General features: G+C 39.2%; 1 protein-coding gene across 7 annotated transcripts in view; it reads left to right on the forward strand.

Moving 5' to 3' along the window:
• The window catches only part of METTL16 (methyltransferase 16, RNA N6-adenosine), a 62,984-nt gene that overhangs the window by 26,576 nt on the left and 19,716 nt on the right, over positions 1-16,692 (forward strand). For 4 of the 7 annotated variants that reach the window (XM_067714890.1, XM_067714896.1, XM_067714894.1 and 1 more), the window contains 3 exons: positions 2,043-2,185; positions 15,227-15,296; positions 16,383-16,472. In XM_067714890.1, coding sequence (XP_067570991.1) covers positions 2,043-2,185; positions 15,227-15,296; positions 16,383-16,472 — 303 coding nt within the window. The remainder of the gene's footprint in view (positions 1-2,042; positions 2,186-15,226; positions 15,297-16,382; positions 16,473-16,692) is intronic. The other 3 variants (XM_067714897.1, XM_067714895.1, XM_067714893.1) reach the window with 2 other exon arrangements.

A 16,692-nucleotide genomic window follows, 5' to 3' on the forward strand; every position in this document is an offset into this window, starting at 1 on the left:
GCCATCAATTCACCCACTTAAAGGGTAGAATTTAATTATTTTTAGTATATCCACAGAGTTGTGCAGCCATCACCACAATCAATTTTAGAGCATTTTCATCACCCACCCCGCGAAAAAAACAAAAGTAAAAACCCACACTCAAAAAAAAAAAAAAAAAAACCCACACTCATTAGCAATTACTCTCGGTTTCCTTGCAGCCCCCTTAGTCCTAGGCAACCATCAGTCTACTTTCTGTTTCTGTGGAGTTGCCTGTTTCGGATATTTCATAAAAATGGAATCATGTAATATGTGGCCTTTTGTGGCTGACTTCTCTCACTAAGCATAATATGTTTTCAAGCTTCATCCATATTGTAGCATGTATCAGTACTTCATTTCTTTTTATTGCCGAATAATATTCCATTATATGGAAATATCACGTTTTACTGATACATTCATCTGTTGATGGACATTTGGGTTTTATTCACTTTTTGGCTATTTTGAACAATGCTGCTGTGAGCATTCATGTACAAGTGTTGTGAGAACATGTTTTCATTTCTCTGAGGTGTATACCTAGGAGTGGAATCACTGGGTCATATGGTAACTCTGTTTAATTGTTTGAGGAACTGCCAGAATGTTATCCAAAATGGCTGCACCATTTTTTATTCCACTATGAGTAGTGTATGAGAGTTCCAATTTCTCCACATCTTTGTCAACACTTGTTTTTATCTGTCTTCTTGATTATAGCCATCCTAGAGAGTATGAAGTAGCACCTCATCATGGTTTTAATGTGCACGTCCCTAATGGCTAATGATATGGAATATCTTTTTGTGTGCTTATTGGCCATTTGTGTATCTTCTTTGGAGAAATGCCTATTCAGATCCTTTGCCCATTTAAATTGGGTTATTTTTCTTTTTATTATTGTTGTAAGAATTCTTTATGTATTCTATATGCAAGTCCCTCATTAGATATATTATTTGCGAATATTTTCTCCCATTCTGTGGGTTGTCTTTTCATTTTCTTGATGGTGTCCCTTGCAGCCTGGAAGTTTTTACTTTTGAGGAAGTCCAGTTTATCTATTTTCTCTTCTGTTGCTTATGCTTTTGGTGTCATATCTAAGAAACCATTGCCTAATGCAAGGTCATGAAGATTTACTCCTATATTTTCTTCTAAGAGTTTTATTGTTTTAGCTTTTTACATTTAAATCTTTGATCTATTTGGGTTTTTTTTTATATGGTGTGAGGTAGGAGTGGATTAAATATTTAAATTTTAAAAGTGGCACCATAGGGTTTCCCTGGTGGCACAGTGGTTGAGAGTCCGCCTGCCAATGCAGGGGACACGGGTTCGTGCCCCAGTCTGGGAAGATCCCACATGCCGTGGAGTGGCTAGGCCTGTGAGCCATGGCCGCTGAGCCTGCGTGTCCGGAGCCTGTGCTCCGCAATGGGAGAGGCCACAACAGTGAGAGGCCCGCGTACTGCAAAAAAAAAAAAAAGTGACACCATAAAATACTAGAAGAAAACAAAAAAATATTTATATAATCTTTGGTTGGAATATTTTCAGTGTATGATACCAAGAGAGAAAACATAAAGAAAAAGTGACAGAATTGGCTAGATAAAAAGGTAAAATGGGGCTTCCCTGGTGGCACAGTGGTTGAGAGTTCGCCTACCAATGTGGGGGACACGGGTTCGTGCCCCAGTCCGGGAAGATCCCACATGCCGTGGAGCGGCTGGGCCCTTGAGGCATGGCCGCTGAGCCTGCGCTCCACAACGGGAGAGGCCACAGCAGTGAGAGGCCCGCGTACCGCAAAAAAAAAAAAAAAAAAAAAGGTAAAATGTTAGTATGTTTAATCACAAAGATGGAAGGTAAAGACCCTGGGAGGGAGTATTTGCATGAATGCCATTGTTTCAAATGCCAAGATTATACGATTTTTAAATCCCAAATCTAGCATGATACCTGGAAACGGAAATTATGTGTAAGCATTCTTGTGTAAAACTAGGTTACAGTCACCTTACCTTAAGGTGTAAAGGTTTTTCACCAGGGTTTGTTGTTGTTGTTGTGTTGTTCAGGGAGTAAACTCTCGAAACCCTCGAAGACCCCCACCTAGCTCAGTAAATACAGGAGGGATCACAGAGATCATGGCAGAAGGAGGCGAATTAGAGTTTGTTAAAAGGATCATCCACGACAGTTTACAGCTTCAAAAAAGATTAAGGTAAGTTGGTAATAAGAGTATTATCGACTATGTAATTCAGGAAGAAACCATGTCAATGAGAGGAAACAAAATCACTGTGGTCTGAAGAATAAACAGATAAAACCTGAAAAGGTAGAAGGTCCTACGGTCTGCAAAGACCTTGTTTCTGAGGATGCTCTCATGCCTGTAATTGATTTGTGTTTCCTGTAATCATCTACAGTGCATGGATAGAAAGGAGGAAAATACCATATTATTGTGTTGCTCCCATTAGTATGGTCCTGTGATGGAACAAACTGATTCAAATATGGCTTTTGATTAGAAAACAGATGGGTTCAGATCTGCCCCATGAACCAGAATAAATTTGTTGCCTAGTCCTTGAAGCAATTTATGTTCTTGGAATCAGTCTCTCAAACGATGACAGATGTGAGGACATTGAGCTGTCAAGAACTTAATGAAGGGAAACTGAAGTCACTAACCAGCTCCAGAGGAGAGTTAAGGCTATTCCTTTTTAAAAGCTAATTATTTCGGACAACACACCTGTCATTAAGCAGCATAAGGTACTCAGAAAGAGCTATTTGTCTCGCTTGACTTCTCACCCTGCCGAGTGTCGGTAAAATGATGGATAATGTGGTAGTTCAGACTAAAAGGGCTTTCAACCCTAGGATTTAGCTTTGTGACATAGAGAAGAATTTTTTAAAATTGTGGTAAAATATGCATAACATAAAATTTACCATCTTAACCATTTTTAAAGTGTACAGTTCAGTAGCATTAAGTACATTCATATTGCTGTGCAGCTAACCTCCAGAACTCTTTCTTCTTGTAAAACTAAAACTCTGTACCCATTAAACAACCAGTCCCCATTCCCTCTCTTCCCATAACCCCTGGCAACCACCATTCTTCTTTCCATCTCTGTGAATTTGACTATTTGAGGTACGTTATGTAAGTGGAATCATATTTGTCCCTTTATGACTGGCTTCTTTCCCTTAGCGTCAAGTCCTCAGTATTCATCCACGTTATAGCATGTTTCAGAATTTCCTTCCTTTCTAGGGCTGAATAATATTAATATTACATTGTATGTATATACTACATTTTGTTTATCCGTTTATCTGTTGGTGGACACTTGGGTTACTTCCACGTTTTGGCTATTGTGGATAACGTCGCTAGGAACATGGATATACAAATATTTCTTAAGACCCTGCTTCGAATTATTCTGGGTGAATACCCAGAACTGGAATTGCTAAGTAGGGAAGCCTTTTTTTCCCCCCCTTTTGGATTTATACGTGTTTAAAGCCGCTTATTTTAGTAGGCCAGTTTCAAAATCAGCAAATAGCCTGATTTGTTAAATGTGAGTTTATTTAAATATGGAAAGCAACTGGATTCTTGGATGATCTGCCTCAGAAAATTTACACAATATTAAAGCCAAAGGTTAATAAATTTTTGCCTTAAATTGATTTCTTCAACGAAAAATGGTGCAGATGCACCTGTTTGCAAGGCAGAAATAGAGACACAGACATAGAGAACAAATGTATGGACACCAAGGGGAGAAGAGAGGGATGGAGTGAATTAGGAGATTAGGATCGACACATATACACTAATATGTATAAAATAGATAACTAATGAGAACCTGCTGTATAGCACAGGGAACTTTACTTAATGCTCTGAGGTGACCTAAATGGGAAGGAAATCCAAAAAAGAGGGGACATATGTATACATATAGCTGATTCACTCCACTGTACAGCAGAAACTAACACAACATTGTAAAGCAACTATACCCCAATTAAAAAAAAAAACACATTAGGGTGTGAGGAAGAAAGAGCCTTAAGTTATACTGAGCATTGAGAAGAGTCTGAGTAAGTAAAGTAAACTTAAAGCAACAGAGCACTGAGACTCATGACAGTAGGTAACCAGGGCCATGTGGCCATTGCAGTATCTGTCAGCTTTTGAGGGAACTGGAGTCATTCAACAAAATGGGGAAGGTTGTTTTCAGGAGCCTATTAATCAGTAAGTTTCTATTATTGCCAAAGTTCCATTTGAACTACAAAAAATATGTTTTAAATGAACACCATTCTAAGAGAGAAGAAACTGGTCAATACGTTCCAAGTACGCCTGTACCTGGCTCTGTGGCAGCCCACAAATTGAATGAAAGGTGAACGTTTGCTGGGAAGGGTAAATTGCTAGAGCCCATCATGTCTCTGAAGAGTCAACCATTTCAAGGTTGGTGTCACGTATAGGAAAAGTTACCCAGTTACGATTCATACAAAGAAAGGGTTCAGCAGTCTTGTCTGCTCTGTTAGGACTCAGGCAGGTTGAGAGGGAAGATAAAAGGAAGAAAGGAAGAATGAAGTGATTTTCATTGAAAAGAAAATAGAGCAATGTTTTTTGAAAGAGTTTTGCTCACAAATATTGTTTACAATTTCATGTCATACTTTGGTGACTTTCATTTGTATATGTTACCAGTTCATGTCCTGCGTATTTTTGTAGTTGACATAATGTTTATACCACTATGCAACTCTCAAATTTTAAAATGCTGTGGAAACTGCATATTTTGAAGCTATGAAAAATAAGGGATTGAAAACAAGTATTTAAACCCCACCATCTGCTTCTTATCCCCCTTCTTGTTCCTGAAGAAATGCAGAAATTAAGCCAAATTTGTAACATTATGGAGTGAAATAAGTTAAATTTGTTGGACTGATCTTAGTGATGGCACTCCAGATGCCTCACCTCCCCGTTATGATTCATGCCTTGCCTAAGTCACGCTCAGCAGCAAGTGCAGTTTTGTATCTTAAGGAATTTTGCAGCTGGGAGGCCCTTGAGAGAGAAAGTTATCCAACCTCTTAGTTGTACAGATTAGAAATTTGGGACCCAGATCTCCTAATTCTGGTCCAGTGCTCTTTCCACCATTCTGTGTAGCCTCTGTAACCCAGACTGCAGTTAGACTTCTAAGTACACAGGCTTTTCTTTTCTACTCCTTTTCTTTTCTTTTTTCTTTTCTTTATTGTTGAGGTATAATTGACATATGACATTATTAGATGGCCTTTCTACTGTTGATGAAGATTTACAAGTGCTTGTCCTAATAGCATTTTCTGTTTTTAGAGACTCACTCACCTAACCTTCTAAATACATTAGCAGACTTTATCAAACCCCTTATGGCCTGGATTTTACACTTGTCATTGGTTATTAGGTCTATAGCTGATGCCCTTTATGGCAGTGATTCTGTGATTTTTCCAGGAACCAGATTTACCAAGTTCCAACTTAATACTGGTTTTACTCCCTGTTTTTGCTTTTTCCTTTCCATTCCTTACCCCCTGCCAGATGGTGGAGACTTCTTGGTTCTGGGTAAAATCCACATATCTGGTGATGGATAATAAATTAAACAATCTAGGCCTTTTGAAATGTGATTCTTTGACTTTTTTTTTTGATGTGGACCATTTTTAAAGTCTTTATTGAATTTATTTCAATATCGCTTCTGTTTTATGTTTTGGTTTTCTGGCCAGGAGGCATGTGGGATCTTAGCTCCCCGACCAGGGGATCGAACCCACACCCGCTGCATTGGAAGGTGAAGTCTTAACCAGTGGACTGCCAGGGAAGTCCCTCTTTGACTTATCTTTTAAATTTTTTCTCATTGGTAAAGTGAGATAATAATAGCTACCTCATACCTCATAGGGTAGTCATAGAATTGAATGAATATGTATTTGATGTAATTAAAAATAATAATGAATAGTAAATAGGATCTTTTAAACTCTTGACCATTTTAGGAATCCAGTAGATTTAAATGCTATGGTCTACTGTGTTGAAAGGAAATGTTAAGAGTACTCTGTTATTTTACTTTAATGCAAAGTCCCCCTCCTTTTCTGTTTTTTTCTTAAAACTAGGTGCTAGCATAGTTATGGGGTGCTGTAAGTGATGGTTGCAAGGAACAATTGTAGGGCTTCCCTGGTGGCACAGTGGTTAAGAATCTGCCTGCTAATGCAGGGGACACTGGTTCGAGCCCTGGTCTAGGAAGATCTCACATGCCGCGGAGTAACTAAGCCCGTGCACCACAACCACCGAGCCTGCGCTCTAGAGCCTGCGCGCCACAAATACTGAAGCCTGTATGCCTAGAGCCTGTGCTCTGCAAGCCTGGGCACAGCAATGAAGAGTAGCCCCCGCTCACTGCAACTAGAGAAAGCCCGCGTGAGGCAACAAAGACCCAACATAGCCAAAAATAAAATTAAAAAAAAACAAAAAGGAACAATTGTAAATTTTATAACTGAGCTTTTAGTTAACTTTCCAGCTGAAAGACTGTCCAGTTCTACAACAAACTTTGACTTACCTTTATAAAAGGGTAAGCCACTTCATTTTCCTTGTCTGTAAGGTTGGGATAATACCTTTTATGGTATTAAATGTTAAAAGAACATAGGAGCCATCTCCCACATTGTTAAAAGAACAATATGGGTCAATATAAGCTCAGAATGAATAATGACAATAATGGATTATAACCCACTGAATAAAGTAAGCAAATAAAATACAAAGGGGATAGAGGAAAAGCTCCTCTAGAATGCCAGCTAATAAATGTAGAAGGAATAATAAAATTAGAAAAATGACTATTTTGCAATCATTATAGTAATAATTGATTCATGGAGGAATCAACAATGGAAAGTTGAAGAGGAACAGGATATTTTCATAGTTTCAAAGTATTTCCCCAGTTACAAAGTATTTCAGTTACAAAGGGATATATGGTAACTTTATAGTGGAGAGACTGAGGGATACCACCTTGACCAGGTGATCACCTCCTGATGGGGGTCAGGGGTCACCTAGAAGGACACGTAGCACCTCTGTGCTCTTCATGCCCAAAATGTTTTACCTGAATCTATGAGGAAATTTCAGAGAAACCAACTTGAGGGGTTTTGTAAGACAATTTTTCAAAAATATTAAGGTCGGGAAAGTAAAAAACGACCACAGAACTGTTCCAGATTGAAAGAGACTAAAGAGACTTGACACGTAAATGAAATGCATGATCCTAGATTGGATCTTGCATCAGGGGAGAAAATTGACATGAAGGACGTTATTGGGATAATTGGTGAAATTTGAGTATGGACTGTATTCCAGATAATAGTATCATATGAGTGTTCAATTTTCTCAATTTGATCATTGTTCTGTGGTTATAAAAGAGAATGTTCTTGTTTTTATTTTTTATTTTTTTGTCCTTGTTTTTAAAATGTACATGTCAAAATATTTAACATTAGGGGCATGATGATGTCTGTAGCTAACTCTCAAATGGTTTAGAAAAAAACAGAGCAAGCAAATGGGGCAAAGTACAGGGAATCTGGGTGAAGAGTGTACTGGAATCATTTGTACTAACCTTGCAATTTCTATACGTTTGAAATAATTTCAAAATAATTTTTCTTGAAACCTGCTGTCTCTAAGGAATTACTAAATGCTGTAATGAGTGGAGTGCTACTTTCATCATTAAAATAGTATAATGGGTTCAAAATCTCTTGGGTAACTGATCTTCCTTTTCATTTTTTTTTCCTACGTGCGTTTTGATTAGTTGTCACAAGATGCCTGTTGAGAGTAGCTAGGATCTAATGGGTAGGTTTTTTTTTTTTTCTGGCTGCGTCAGGTCTTAGTTGCCTGCGGCACACAGGATCTTCGTTGAGGCCTGCGGGATCTTTCGTTGTGGTGCGTGGGCTTTTATCTAGTTGTGGCGCGTGGGCTCCAGGGCGAGTGGGCTCTGTAGTTTGCGGCACGTGGGCTCTAGTTGAGGCGTGCGAGCTCAGTAGTTGTGGCGCACGGGCTTAGTTGCCCCGTGGCATGTGGGATCTTAGTTCTCTGACCAGGGATTGAACCTGTGTCCCCTGCATTGGAAGGCGGATTCTTTACCACTGGACCACGAGGGAAGTCCCTCAGTAGGCATTTTTTTTTTTAAAGTGAAGCTAAAACAGTTTTTAATACACGCAATTACTTCTGCTTTTTCTATAAAAAATATAACTTGCAGAAAAGTTGATATATTGATGAGATTCAATCTTAAAAGATAGGGAATTCCCTGGTGGTCCAGTGGTTAGGACTCTGCACTTTCACCATCAAGGGCGTGGGTTCAATCCCTGGTTGGGGAACTACGATCCTGCAAGCTGTGTGGCCAAAAAAAAAGAAAAAAAAACAGAAAAGATTCATGATATACTATTTAGCTTACAGTAAGAGTTAAAAGAAATGAACTCTGCCAAGCCCATGTTAAGTACCAATGACATATTACAAGCCTGAGTTATTTAAATATTTGCTTCCCTTCATTTCCTGAGGAAATTTGTAGCATCTTTCTTTTGTCTCTGTTCTGGGCCTTTTCTTGGCTTTTGGTGACTCTGATCTAATCTGTTCAGGACATGGATGCGACTGCAGATTATCATACTAAGTGAAGAAGTCAGAGAGAGAAAGACAAATACCATATGGTATCACTTATATGTGGAATCTAAAATATGGCACAAATGAACCTATCTACGAAACAGAAACAGACTCACTGACATAGAGAACAGACTTTTGGTTGCCAGGGGGGAGAGGGGATGATGGAGGGATGAAGTGGGAGTTTGAAGTTAGTAGGTGAAAACTATTACATATAGAATGGATAAACAACAAGGTCCTACTGTATAGTACAGGGAACTATATTCAGTATCCTGGGATAAACCATAATGGAAAAGAATATAAAAAAGAATGTCTGTATGTGTATAACTGAGTCACTTTGCTGTACAGCAGAAATTAACACATTGTAAGTCAACTATATTTCAATGAAAAAAATTTAAAAAAAAATCTGTTCAGGAATGCTAATTTTAAAAGAAAGGTGTTAATTAACCTATTTTATACTGTTACTTTGTGAGCACTAATTGCTCTTAATTTCTTATCCTTCATCTTGTTCCTAACATACCAAAGGCTTTTAATTCCTGGTTAATGATTTCTCCACTGCCTTCTTAAAGGGAGCATATTCTTTTTCTTCCAAACCTTGTAAAGCCGCCAAATGAAATAGATTATGCTCTGAGTAAATTTACCCAGGTTTGTTTAAAGTAATTTAGGTAGGACAATTATTTATTTCAAATCAGAAAAAGGATTGATTAAACAAAAATAAGGATTGTCATCCGTTGTTGAACCCACAAACAATAAAAACAAATAAAATATTGGTTAATGCACACTACTTCTAAAGCAGTATAATAGTATTTGTCATACTTTTATAATTAATAAGATTTTCATCTGTATTATTTAATGTATTAGGTTGAACCATATAAAGTTGCCAGTCCAACTTATAAAAATGGAAAATTTTTGTAGTTTTAACTTAGCATGTGATTTTAGAGGCTCTTAAATTCACTTACAGTTTTTGTCACTTTAAAATTCACCTTCAGGGGCTTCCCTGGTGGCGCAGTGGTTGAGAGTCCACCTGCCGATGCAGGGGACATGGGTTCGTGCCCCGGTCCGGGAGGATCCCACATGCCGCGGAGCGGCTGGGCCTGTGAGCCATGGCCGCTGAGCCTGCATGTCCGGAGCCTGTGCTCTGCAAAGGGAGGGGCCGTGGCAGTGAGGGGCCTGCGTACTGCAAAAAAAAAAAAAAAAAATTCACCTTCATAGTAGCTATTTTGCATACAGACAAATACATATTGAATGTATAGCCCCTTAATCTGAAATTTCTCTTTAAAACTAATATGCAGTTAGATGAATTTCAAATGACAGGAGTAATTATGATGCTTGGTGAAAAAAGCAGGATACAGATTATGTATTGCTAGTATAACTAAGCTATGTTATAAAGCAAGAAATATGCAAAACATTACTGTATTGTTAACTATTCTTTATGTATATTTGAAGATATAAGGTATATCATTATTTAGAAATTTATATATTTAAATCAGTTCTATTGAGGTATATAACTTGCATACAGTTACATTCTCCAATTTAAGTGTATGATTTGATGCATTTTGACAAATGTGTACATTACCACCACCACAATCAAGATATAGAACATTTCCATCACTGTAAAAAAGTTCCCTTGGTGGCGCAGTGGTTGAGGGTCTGCCTGCCAATGCTAGCGGACGCGGGTTCGTGCCCCGGTCTGGGGGGATCCCGCATGCTGCAGAGCGGCTGGGCCCGCGCATCCGGAGCCTGTGCCCCACAACGGGAGAGGCCGCGACGGTGGGAGGCTCGTGTACCGCAAAAAAAAAAAAAAAAAGTTCCCTTGGGCTTCCCTGGTGGCGCAGTGGTTGAGAGTCTGCCTGCCGATGCAGGGGATGTGGGTTCGTGCCCTGGTCCGGGAGGATCCCACATGCCGCGGAGTGGCTGGGTCCGTGAGCCATGGCCACTGAGCTTGCGCGTCCGGAGCCTGTGCTCTGCAACAGGAGAGGCCACAGCAGTGAGAGGCCCGCGTACTGCAAAAAAAAAAAAAAAAAAGAGTCATGTACCCCAGTGTTCATTGCAGCTCTATTTACAGTATCCAGGACATGGAAGCAACCTAAGTGTCCATCAGCAGGTGAATGGGTAAAGAAGATGTGGCACATATATACAATGGAATGTTACTCAGCCATAAAAAGAAACAATGAGTTATTTGTAATGAGGTGGATGGACCTAGAATCTGTCATACAGAGTGAAGTAAGTCAGAAAGAGGAAAAGAAATACCGTATGCTAACACATATATATGGAATCTAAGAAAAAAAAAAAAAGGTCATGAAGAACCCAGGGGCAAGATGGGAATAAAGACACAGACCTACTAGAGAATGGACTTGAGGATATGGGGAGGGGGAAGGGTAAGCTGTGACAAAGTGAGAGAGTGGCATGGACATACATACACTACCAAACGTAAAATAGATAGCTAGTGGGAAGCAGCCACATAGCACAAGGAGATCAGCTCGGTGCTTTGTGACCACCTAGAGGGGTGGGATAGGGAGGGTGGGAGGGAGGGAGACGCAAGAGGGAAGAGATATGGGAACATATGTATATGTATAACTGATTCACTTTGTTATAAAGCAGAAACTAACACACCATTGTAAAGCAATTATACTCCAATAAAGATGTTAAAAAAAAAAAAAGAAGAATCCGCCTGCCAATGCAGGGGACACGGGTTCAAGCCCTGGCCTGGGAAGATCCCACATGCCGTGGAGCAACTAAACCCACGTGCCACAACTACTGAGCCTGTGCTCTAGAGCCCACGAGCCACAACTGCTGAGCTTGGGTGCCACAGCTACTGAAGCCCACACGCCTAGAGCCCGTGCTCTGCAGCAAGAGAAGCCACCGCAATGAGAAGCCCACGCACCTCAACAAAGAGTAGCCCCCACTCGCCACAACTAGCGAAAAGCCCGCATGCAGCAACGAAGACCCAATGCAGCCAAAAATAAATAAATATATTTTTTTAAATATTGCTTAATTTCTCTTGAGATTTCTTCTTTGACCCATGTGTTATTTAGAAATGTATTGTTTAATATCCAAGTATTTGGGGATTTTCCAGCTCTCTTTCTGTTACTGATTTCAAGTTTAATTCCCTATGGTGTAAGAGCAGATGTTGTATGAGTTTTATTCTTTAAAATTTGTTAAGATGTATTTTACGGCCCAGAACACGGTCTGTCTTGGTGAATATTCCATGTGAGCTTGAGAAGAATGTGTATTCTGCTGTTGTTGGATGAATAGTTAATAGATGTCAATTAGAGCCAGTTGATTGATGGTGCTGTGAGTTCAACTATGTCTTTACTGATTTTCTGCCAGCTGGATCTGTCCATTCTGATAGAGGGTTGTTGAAGTTTCCATCTCTAGTAGAGGATTCATCCATTTCTCCAGCAGCTCTATCAGTTTTTGCCTCATGTAGTTTGATGCTCTGTTGTTAGGTACAAACACATTAAGGATTGTTAAGTCTTCTTGAAAGATTGTCATCTTTAGCATTGTGTAATTATTCCTGATAACTTGCCTTGGTTTGAAGTCAGCCCTGTCTGAGATAAGTATTTCACTCCACTCTCTTCTTGCTTGCTTGGTTTCTTAAGACAAGTTGGATGTAATTCTTATCAATAGGTAAGGTGTATCTTTTTCTAGCTTCTTTGAGGATTTTTTCTTTTATCTTTTTGATTTTCTGTGTTTTAAAAATCACATGCCTAGGTGTAGTTTTCTGGGCATTTTTTCTGCTTGGTGTTCTCTTAGCTTCCTGGATCTGTGGTTTGTGTCTGACATTAATTTGGGGGAAATTCTCAGTCATTGTTTCAGATTCTTCTTTTCTCTTTCTTTTCCTTCTAGATTTCCATTACACATATTTTATACCTTTTGTAGTTGTCCCACAGTTCCTGGGTATTGTATTCTGGTTGTTTTCCTTTTTTTTTAAATCAACATTTAAAAAAATATTTATTTGGTTGAGCTGGGTCTTAGTTGAGGCAGGCGGGCTCCTTAGTTGCGGCTCACCGGCTCTTTAGTTGCGGCACTTGGGCTCCTTAGTTGCAGCATGCATGTGGGATCTAGTTCCCTGAACAGGGATTGAATCTGGGCCCCCTGCATTGGCAGGCGGACTCTTAACCACTGTGCCACCAGAGAAGCGCTGGCTTGCATTATTTCTGATGAGAAGTCTGATATTAAATATTTATCTTTATTCTTTTGAACAAAAAGTGTCTCTACCCTCTCCCTGCTTTTAAGATTTTCTTTTTATCTCTAATTTTCTGTAATTTGATTATAAGGTGCCTTAGTATGTTTTTTGTTTTAATTTTTATTTTATATTGGAGTAGAGTTGATTAACAATGTTGTGTTAGTTTCAGGTATACAGCGACGTGATTCAGTTATACATATATCTATTCTTTTTCAAACTCTTTTCCCATTTAGGTTATTGCAGAGTATTGAGCAGAGTTCCCTTGTGCTATACAGTAGGTCCTTGTTGGCTATCTGTTTTAAATATATAGTATGGTTTTCTTTATGTTTCTTCTGTGTGGAGTTCATTGAACTTCTTGTATATGTGTTTATAGTTTTTATCAGTTTTGGAAAATTTTTGACCTTTTTTTTTCAAATATTTTTGTCCTCCTTTTGCCCCTTTTTTGAAACCCCAGTTATGTGTACTGCTTGATATTGTCCCATTGGTCACTGGTGCTGCGTTTTATTTTTTTGGTCTTTTTCTTTTTTTTTCCCCCCTGTGTGCTTTATTTCAGGTAGTTGTTTTGCTGTGTCTTCAAGTTCACACATCTTTTCTTTTGCAGGGTCTAATATGCTGTTAATCCCATCTGTGAATTTTTTATTTTAGATATTATAATTTTCATGTCTAGAAGTTACATTTGGTTAGTTTTTATATCTTCCCTCTTGCTCTTCATCATGTCCATGTTTTGTTATGGAGCATATTTCTAATAGCTGTTTTGATGTCCTCATCTCCTAATTCCATCATCTCTCTTATTTCTTGGTCTGTTTCTAATGATTGATTTTTAAATCCTGGTTGTGAGTCATTTTCCTGCTTTTTTTATTTTTTATTTTATTTATTTATTATTTTTGGCTGCATTGGGTCCTTGTTGCTACGCGCGGGCTTTCTCTAGTTGCGGCGAGCAGGAGCTTCTCTTCATTGCGGTGCGTAGGCTTCTCATTGCGGTGCGTGGGCTTCTCATCGTGGTGGCTTCTCTTGTTGCAGACCATGGGCTCTAGGCTCACGGGCTTCAGTAGTTGTGGCACACGGGCTTAGTTGCTCTGCGGCACATGGGATCTTCCCAGACCAGGGCTCGAATCCGTGTCCCCTGCATTGGCAGGTGGATTCTTCACCACTGTGCCACCAGGGAAGCCCTCCTGCTTCTTTCAATGTCTGGTAGTTTTTGACTGGATGCTGGACATTGCATATCTTATGTTTGGGGGTGCTGCGTTTCATTCTGTTCTTTTAAAGGGTGTTAAACTTTGTTTTGATGCTTACTTCAGTTACTTGTGATCAGTTGGATCCTTTCAAATCTTGCTTTTAAGCTTTATTAGGGTAGATATAGAATAGGCTGTAGCCCCATTACAAAGCAGTATCCTTTCCAGGACTCTAATAGATGCCCCTTTTATTAACAGGGTCTTTCTACTCTGGCTAGTAGATCCACAAACTAGTCCCAGATGTCTGAAATCCAGGAATTGTTCAGCTTACTGCTTTCTGAGAGTTCTTTCCCTAGCCTCCACCCCACACATGTAGATCATTCTGCAGAATATTCCAGTGACCTCCTCTGCAGATGCCCAGAATTCTCTCCGTATGTGGCTCCTTCCTCTTATATTTTGCTCTTCAAATTCTTACTGCCTCAGCCTCTCTGAACTCCAGTCTCTGTCTCATCAATTCAGCAAGATTATTGGGTTCTGTTTTAGTTTCCTTTCCCTGCTTTGCAGCTTGGGGATTTCCTTTAGGCAGTAAGCTCTGGCAGTTATAGGGCTCACCTTGTTTTTCTCTCTGAGATCATAGGTCTTCACTGCAGTTGTCCAGCGTCTGAAAAATTGTTTCATATATTTTGTCCAGTTTCCTAGTTTATGGTGGAAGGGCAATTTCCTTACTAGTTAATCCTTCATATGCTGAAGCAGAAGTCCTGTATAAATTTTATACTTTGTAAACTTTTTAGAATAATCAGAAGAAATAAAGTCTGTCCTTTTACCTTTTAACCAGTTCACGCCATCTTCATACTCCCTCTTCTGGATTTGTATTTGCTATAGAAGAAATTGATTTCATGTTCTGTTGAAACTTTAATGCAATATATATTCTTAAGTTATTTGCAAGTGAGTGCATCTCAAAATACAGGTTCATGCTAGATTTTACAATTTCTCTTAATATGGTGGGGTGTGTGTGTGTGCATGTTTTTTCTGTTGTTTATTAACTAATTTCTGTCCCAAAGCTAAATGATCTTCATTCTGAGCATTGCAGGTGAGACCTCTCTCTCTTACTCTCTTTCCACATACATACAGCCCTAAAATCATTGGAGAGGCTAAGTGGCTTTTTGTTTAAGTTGCTTTGGGCTATTGATACAATTCTTGTTATTGTCACTTGTAACTTAACTCAATATTTGTTTGCTACTCTTATCTTTTTCACTTGAGTAATGCTAATGTAAAAATGTGTAACCACATAAACAGTGTTTGACTTGCCTGATTTCCCGCCCCCTACAGGTGGTATAGCTGTATGCTGGGAAAGAAATGCAGCCTGGCTCCTCTGAAGGAAGAACTTCGAATACAAGGGGTAAGGCTTTGTCTTTACTATTCTGGTGTATCCACTTTTGATGGTACTTGCAGTATAGATAGAACTTTCCTTTATACCTAGAAGCTCTAAATGTGTTTTTTGTTTGTTTAATTTTTGCTTGTTTATTTTTTAATGTTGTAATTTTGGGGCTAAAGGGAACTGTTTATAAATTATTAAAATAAGGTCTTCTTTGACCAATAAGAAAAGATGGGGAAAACAGGATGAGTAGAATGTCAGAGAAAAACCAGACATCAAAAAACCTGGTGTCTGCCTACCACTGACCCCACATCTGACTCCATTATAACTGCAGAAACTGAAGCTAAGGGGCTTGTTCCAGGTCACACGTCTAGTTCACATGTCTAGTTATCAACGAACAGCTGAAACCAGAACAATTTTCAGTCCGGTGTGCGATCTTCACCCCACTATGGTGTGACCCGCACAAGTTCAGCCCCTTGCTTTTGTTTTGAAAAGCAGGTGACAAATACATACTTCCCCAACTCCCCTCCCAGTTTATGGTGTTTGGGCGTGAATAGGCAGGAGCAGGATGACTTTTCAGAGAAGGGGGTCAGATGTGGGTTCAGCGGTAGAACCAAGTTTCTGATTTCAGTTTTCTTTCTGACATTCTACTCATCCTATTTTCCCCACAACACCTTTTCTTTGTTAAAATTGTAACAGCTAGAAAGTAGTTCTGTTTTCTTTCCTAAAATCTGGTAGACAAAAGGGAGACTACATAGCTGTGTCTAGCTAGGCCTTAGAGGCTCTCTTTCCTAAGCAAAAGAAAACAAAAGAACATTTGAATCATTTTACCAGTGGTTCTCTGAAGGGCTGTGTTTTGAGTGTTTCATATATTGGACCTTCAGGCCAGAACTATAAATTCTCTCGTGTTTTATGGCAGGAAGAAAGCCCACAACTTTGTCGAGAGGTAATTTATTCATTGATTATTAGGCAGCTGTGCATAACTGTTTGGGGATGGTAGTGTTTGTTAACTGATAAAAAGGACGACCAACATATAATTTAACATCAGGCAGGAGCCAGAAACATAGTAGAATTACTAGAATGATGAGATGCTGTGTTTGCTGGTTTCAGGTTCCTAAAGTCACCTACACTGAATTCTGCCAAGGTCGGACAATGAGGTGGGCTTTGGCTTGGAGTTTTTATGATGATGTAACAGTACCAGTAAGTAGAGACCTTCCTTTAGCTTCTCTGAATTCCAGCACATGGTGGGTTTTAGTAGGTCATAAATGAACTAAATCTGTACTGTCCTGTTTTCCTGAAGTTTGCCCCAAATGCTTATGTCAGAATGGAAAGTGGAGGGGCTGCAATGGGGAAATGAGGAGATGTTGGTCAAAGGTTATACTTCCAGTTGTAAGATGAATAAGTTCTTAGGATCTAATGT

The sequence above is a fragment of the Pseudorca crassidens genome, chromosome 19 (assembly GCF_039906515.1).
Source record: "Pseudorca crassidens isolate mPseCra1 chromosome 19, mPseCra1.hap1, whole genome shotgun sequence".
In the NCBI taxonomy this organism is placed as follows: domain Eukaryota; kingdom Metazoa; phylum Chordata; class Mammalia; order Artiodactyla; family Delphinidae; genus Pseudorca; species Pseudorca crassidens.